The 7128-nt window shown below is 44.3% G+C and overlaps 1 protein-coding gene across 2 annotated transcripts in view; it reads right to left on the minus strand.

Annotated features, from left to right (window-relative positions):
* The window catches only part of MCCC1 (methylcrotonyl-CoA carboxylase subunit 1), a 61900-nt gene extending 54772 nt beyond the window's left edge, over window positions 1-7128 (minus strand). Inside the window, exon 1 of one of the 2 annotated variants that reach the window (XM_068281094.1) lies at window positions 7099-7128. Coding sequence is in view for 1 of the 2 variants with exons in the window: in XM_068281092.1 (XP_068137193.1) it covers window positions 2591-2658 (68 nt within the window). In the remaining variant the exon portion in view is untranslated. Of the gene's footprint in view, window positions 1-2590; window positions 2696-7098 lie in introns of those variants that run through there. The other variant, XM_068281092.1, reaches the window with a different exon arrangement.

Below are 7128 nucleotides of genomic sequence, written 5' to 3' on the forward strand. Positions count from 1 at the left end.
TCCGAGATGAAAAACGAACTATAACAAGTAACTTGTCTATATATCTTATCTAAAGTTTAGATAGTTTACACAGCAAATCTAGCTGTAAACATATTTAATAGAAAATGATTATTTCTTCCTGTGATACAATGACAGGAGCCATGTTTGTAAACATTACACAGAGGCAGGCTTATCTGCACCATCAGCACTCAGACTGAAAAAAAACCTAATCCCCCCTCCTCCCCTCTGCCTCTGAAATCAATAGCTAGTAACACCTCCTCCTCCCCCTGCCCAGACTGAGCTCCCATGAGCCCTTGCTACTGCCAAGGCTCTCTGAAAACCTGTGGGAGTGGTTTATTTAGTTTATAGGGAATAATAGTATTAAAACAGAAAAGTATTTGGCTTGAGGAATGCCCTATAAACAATAGGAAAGGAACACAATTATGCAATGAGTAAAAGTTCACCTCGGATCCACTTTAAGTAGTTTAAGTAAGCCGGCCTCAAACCATTGCAGTGAGACTTCTTCCCACTACAGAGTCCGCACCATTCCTCGATGAAGTGCATGTAAAGTGAAACAATATTTGTCCTCAACCTGTCTCTGTGAGGCAGTCATCCTTGGATATTTGTGTGAGCTGCTGGATACGCAAGTGCTGTAGCACATATAAACCGCTTTGTGTCATCCCTGTGCCCAAGTGTTGAATCTCCTAGATTTGTATTATCTGTAATCTGTCCTTTTATATGGGAGAAGAAGCAAATACAACCTTTTGCACACTGTTTAGCCTACACAATCAAAGAAAAATAGCTTATTTCAAAAACTAGGAATGCATTTATTCCTAGTCAATCTACTGAAAATCACAAAACAATCACATACACAAAAATACCACTAGCACGAAAAACGCAGGGATCACATGCTGCAAAAGGCAAGATTGCAGTGAGAAGCAACCCGGCTAAAAAAAATAAATAAATAAAGAGCCATATAGAGGCTGTTAAATTTAATGTTAACTTAATGGGAGCTGAACATAGGTAGGGTACTAGGGAGTGAGGTTGCCTCTGCGAAGAATCTAGTGTGAGTACAGCAGCACCAATGAATCAGCGTGAGATACAGCCAGTCAGATTATTTTGTCCAACCGCAGGCCAAGGCTTCTATTCTGCTGCTTACCCCTCCATGTTCACTGTGATGCATTGCGGTTCGGTGTAACGGCTACTTTGTTGCGTGACTTACTGCACATCAATGCACCACCTATAGTGACATTCACAGTGTGGCAGGTACAGTTTGGTATCCACAAAATGCACACAGTACAATGAAGCATAGTTTTCATTGCTTGAATGCTTTACTGTATGCAATACAATGCAAGGGTAACGTGTGATGCCACTATTCCCATATGCTGTGTTCCTCCTGCCACAAGAAATGCAGCACAAAGGCCACTGTGAATGTGGCCTAAAGGTGCAAATAGACGACGTAGATTTCCGGACGAGATACAGCAGATTAGATTACTGTGATCAAATCTGCTGTGAAATCGATAACGCAAATGCTGACCGATTTCCATCTGAAATCGATCGAATCAGTCGATCTGTCCAGGCGGAAAATTTCTATCGATTGCCGGCGGGTCGGGAGCACAACTCTAGCGGCGTTCAATTCTGCAATTCTGACGCAGCAGTAATATCACCTGTCCGCCGGCGCTAGTCCCCGCTGGCTGGTCTTCTTCTCCATCTTATCTTCACTTCCTGTCCCATCCTGTGAGAAGGGGAAATTACTGTTTGAACTTTCGCTTGACACGGGACGGGACAGGAAATGAAGAGGAGATGGTGAAGAAGACCAGCCGGAGAAAGGGATAGCATGGATCGATCTGTTGATCAATTTGGTGGCAATCAACCAGTGTATGGCAGCATTAAGGAGACTCAGAAATGAGTTTTCCTGCCCCGGTAAGCAGCTCAGTGACATCAGCGGCAGACCTTCTATGCAAGTGTAGAAGACCCCGGCTGACGTCACTCAGTCAGACAGAGTCCGACTAAGCTGCGTACCGGGAGTTGACAGCAGCTGAACGGGAGATCGCAGGAGGACTGCGAGGGACACAGCCATGCTTATGGAGCTGGAGGAAGCCCTGGGTAAGTGTATATAAAAAAAAAAAAAACATCTCTGAGTCTCTTTAAGGTACCAGGGTACCCACACATTACTTATGATTTTATGCTGAAATCTATTGGAAATCACTGTGCAGTGTGGGCACTGGGCAGGCAACAGATCATCCTAATCAGATATGATGACACCACCTTTGTGCATGTGAATGAGCCACAAGGAAGCGATTAAGATAAAATAGCATAGCAAGATGGGGATAGTTAAATTAAGCTATAAGAGGTCAGAGGAGAGTTAAAATTGTGCACTGACTAGACAGTAGAACTAATGTCAGGCACTTAGCGTTAAAAAGTAGGCACCAGGCTGTATTGTTAAAAGGCAGGGAAGGTTAAAGGTTAGTCACGGGAGAGAAGGGGATAGGTTTAATTGAGGTAGGCTAGGAATCCCTGCCACCCGTGACTGACAGTAATATAGGGCGATCCGTATAAATTCGGTGCACACACGAATCGTTCGCTGTCAACTTCGCATAATTCTACCCACCGAGACTGCAATAGAGCGCCCAGAGCTGGACATCGTCTCCTCCTCACAAACCCCAAGGTGGCCGCCATGTTTAGCGTCTACTGCCGACCAGCTGACACCTTTACTCCGCCCCTTTCCCAACACACTGACACCTGCCTGCCTGGCTACTTAGATGTTTATTCTGGCTAGCATTTTCCAAGACGAGATGCAAGATTGTAGCGACTTCAGCGTATTTTGTGGGACTATAGTTGAACATTTTGACAAAGGCAGAAACGTGTTCCATCCAATGGCTGAACGGAGGCGCGTCACGGCAGCCAATCCTGTGCTTCTTTTCCCGAGGGTTGAAAGCCGGTTGTGGGCGTGGTTATGTGGGGGCCGAGGTTGTAGTAGAGAAGCTCTGTAGTAAGTTATATGCGTGTTGAGGCATTGGTTATGCTCTGCAGCAATAAAACACTAAGCAGGTGGAATAGCATTGCAGATTAGGACTTATGAAACACAGGGGTCACACTTGTCTTTCAGTTTCTACACTTTGCAGAAAACTGAAAGACAAGTGTGACCCCTGCCTTACAGCAGCTAATGTAATTTATAGAGAAAACTGACAAATTGCGCAAGATGTCAGTTTTTTTTCTGCATGTGAAATCTGCATTAAAGTGTGACCTTGCTTATTGATTAACATGAGTTCTCAGTTGAAGTCAGTTTTTCTGTGCAGAAAACGCGTACGAAAGCCGGTAAGTGTGACCCCTGCCTCAAGTATTTAGGGCCTGAGGAAGATTAATAACCGCTCATGGCAAGTTCGCTGACTGCACTCTGGCAGGTGACATGGGCTTGCCTCGAAGTGTGTCATGATAAAGGTGTGGCGAAATGTCAGTCACAGTAGCCACACACCATACAATTTGTATGCAATCTGGCTGTACAATCAGTGCTGTTATACTACATGGATCTTGGTAAGATTGTATACAAATTGTACAGTCAGATTGCTTGAAAATTGTATGGTGTGTGGCCACCTTAAAGGGGTTTTGTGGAGTCCTGCAATAAACATATACAGACACTTACCTAGAGCTTCTATCAGTCCCCTGTAGCTGTTATGTCCCACGCCGTCCTCCTCCAATCACCCCTTCCCAGCCGCCAGCACCGGGCAATTATTCGTCCAACAAGACAAATAATGTTTGCTCCCGCTCGCATCTCTGGGAGCTTACTGCGTAGGCGCAGTATGAGGTTTTCTTGTAGTAAGTAAGCAGTAAGCTCCCAGAGATGTGAGCGGGAGTGTGCAGTCGCATGACACGTGTAATTAGCCCGGGACCAGCGGCAGGGAACGAGTGATCGGAGGAGGACGGCGCTGGACATTACAGCTACAGGGGGCTGATAGAAGCCCCAGGTTTACTTGTAGTAAGTAAGCAGTAAGCTCCCGGAGATGTGAGCGGGAGTGTGCAGTCGCATGACACGTGTAATTAGCCCGGGACCAGCGGCAGGGAACGAGTGATCGCAGGAGGACGGCGCAGGACATTACAGCTACAGGGGGCTGATAGAAGCCCCAGGTAAGTGTCTGTTTATGTTTATTGCAGGACTCCACAGAACCCCTTTAAGTGTATACAAATCCTTTCAAAAACTGAAACAGCATATCACAAAAATACCAACTAGGCAGCACATTTTCAAAATTAGGCATTCTTTAAAACTAAACAGGGATGGTTGGAATTGCCGTATTCCATATCTGTTGAAATTCCGCACATAATTCTTAAAGGAACCCTGGGTGAGAGGGATATGGAGGCTGCCATATTTATTTTTGTGTAAACAATGCCAGTTGCCTGGCAGCCCTGTTGTTCTTCTGGCATAAGTAGTGTCTGAGTCAAAACCCTGTAACAAGCATCTGGCTAATCCAGTAAAACCTGAGTCAGAGTACCTGATCTACATATGCTTTTTCAGGGTCTATGGCTAAAAGTATTAGAGACACAGCATCAGGTGGTCTGCCAGGCAACTAGTATTGCTTAAAAGGAAAAGAATATGGCAGCCTCCATATACCTTTCACCTCGGGTTTCCTTTAAAGGGAACCTGAGGAGAGAGGGATATGGAGGCTGCCATATTTATGTCCTTTTAAACAATACTAGTTGCCTGGCAGTCCTCCTGAACCTGTACCTCTAATACTTTTAGCCATAGACCTTGAACAAGCATGTAGCAAATCAGGTACTCTCTGGTCTGGTTTTACTGGATTAGCCATATGCTTGTTCCAGGGGTTTGACTCCGACACTACTTATGCCAGAGAACAACAGGGCTGCCAGGCAACTGGCATTGTTTACACAAAAATAAATATGGCAGCCAGCATATACCTCTTACCTCGGGTTCGCTTTTTACTCCATAAATTCCACGTTTACAAAAAGTTACAATTCCACTTATAATTTTCACATCTCCCAAGCATTCACAGAAGATATTTTCCAGTATATAAAAAGGTCCTCAAAACCTTCAGGATCACCTACCCACAATTACTGGATCCCGGCAACCAGCTCCCAAGCCCTGTATAACCATGTCCTATGTTGTATAACCTTATAGAGAACCCGAGGCGGCATACTGAAATCCTAATAGGACCCAGAGGCATGACGTGTGCACAACGACATATCTCTGTGCCACTGTATCGCCACTGACAGCCCCCCCCCCCCCCCCCCCCCGCGCTGCACCCCCTTAAAAGATCGCCAGGCTAGCGACAATCTGCTTGTCGCTCTCCTGCTTTATTTATGTGAGGCTTGTGAATCAGTCTCGTAGCATCTCCCCCTCGATAACGCAATCCACCCGCCACTCTCTGCCTCTGTTAGCTTCTTCCAATAGGAAGCCAAGCCGCGACTTCCTGGGACTTGTCTTTGTGCACATGACATGCCTCTGGGTCCTATTACCATTTCAGTATGCCGCCTCGGGTTCTCTTTATGTTACCATTGTATGTATCCCTATTTATTGTCAAGCGCTACATAATATGTTGCCGCTTTACATAACTAAGAATAATATTTATGCAAATATTCTATACATGGTACATTTTTTTTGATTAGATAATTTTGTTTGATCATTTTGTTAGAGCGAATATCAAGATTTTTCCAACATGTCCGATCTGATATTTATTGGAAAAAAACAGTATAATCATTTGTTTTTCTTGACCGAAAAAAATATTATTTTCATTTTTTATTCGATTCAATCGTTTTGGCTGAATAAATGAGAAAATCAAACCTTTTTATTGTACTGTGTATGGGCACCATTAGAGGCCTCTTGCACACTACATGCGATTCCGATTTTGATGCGATTTTACATGTGATTCCGATTTGCGATTTTTAATCGTTACGCCATGCTGCATTTTTTCTGCGTTTTTCTTTTGATAGCATCCAGGGCAAATTGAAATTGCAAATCGGATTTGCAGTGTGCAGGGGGCCAGAGAGAGATTCCAATGTTCCTCTGGAATCTGGATTGATCAGGTGAAGATCCCGCCTCCATGGCACAGAGCAAAAGTCTATGTGCTTAGCAGTTGGGGGCTGATGTTACCTGAATAGTTCATCAGAAGCTGGACCAGCCTTTGTTGCCACACCAGATTTAACAGGTACCTGTAATATCACCAAACCTAGTGTTGTAGAAAAGCGTTGAAGTCCGATCCCGGGGATGAATGTCCCACAAGAGATTTACCATCTTCCCCCATGTGAGATCTTTAGGGCTAAACAGATATACAATTACCTTCATTCACAGGTTCATTTCAACCAGGAGATAATCATGAAGTCTTTTGAAGAGTTATGACACAGAACGAAGAGGTACTCTCTCCTGCCTATGTTCTGTCCTGAACAAAGCTCCACAGCCTCATAGCCTTACACTTGGTTCAATCATGGGAATGGGATTTAAAATCGCTCCAAATAGCGATTGCGATTTGCAAATCGAATCACTATGGTGGAAAATACTTCTCATGATTTCTATGATAAAGTAGTAACCTTAGCGATATAAAAATCACTAGCGATTTTTAGCTGTGCAGTGGAAAAGGGCCCTAACTGCTCACTGCTGCCTGGTAACTGCTCACTTAGCACACAGTTCAATGAGCCCTAACACCAACAATATTCAAATATTGCCTACAATACAGCACCATTGTTGTGCCAACGTGTTATAGTCATGCTGTAACATATGGATTGGAAAGTGTGTAAATATAATGTGCATTGCCTGGTCTCCAGTAGGAGTAACAATTACTTGCGTTGGTCGTGGTAGGCAGCCATAGCAACATAGCTACCAAGACAGCCGTTATGCATCTTTTTTTCCCTCTGGTGGTGCATGGGGAAAAAAGGCTTTTGTATTTGAAAATCTCATCTGTTCTTTGCAACAAATATTGTGAACGCCCTATTGGTGAATCCACAAGCAGAAATCCAAGTCTGTTACATTGTCAATTCCTACCACATTTGCACAGTGACACCTAAGAATCTGACATCCCAGATATGAACTCTGATCACAGGAAGTGCCAGCGTGTCCTGCAAGACGCACACCGGCCTAACGGAAACCAGCCCACAGAGAAATGTGAACATTACCTTCCTTGCAAACGTGAACTAATGCTACCT

The sequence above is a fragment of the Hyperolius riggenbachi genome, chromosome 4, assembly GCF_040937935.1.
Source record: "Hyperolius riggenbachi isolate aHypRig1 chromosome 4, aHypRig1.pri, whole genome shotgun sequence".
Taxonomy (NCBI): Eukaryota; Metazoa; Chordata; class Amphibia; order Anura; family Hyperoliidae; genus Hyperolius; species Hyperolius riggenbachi.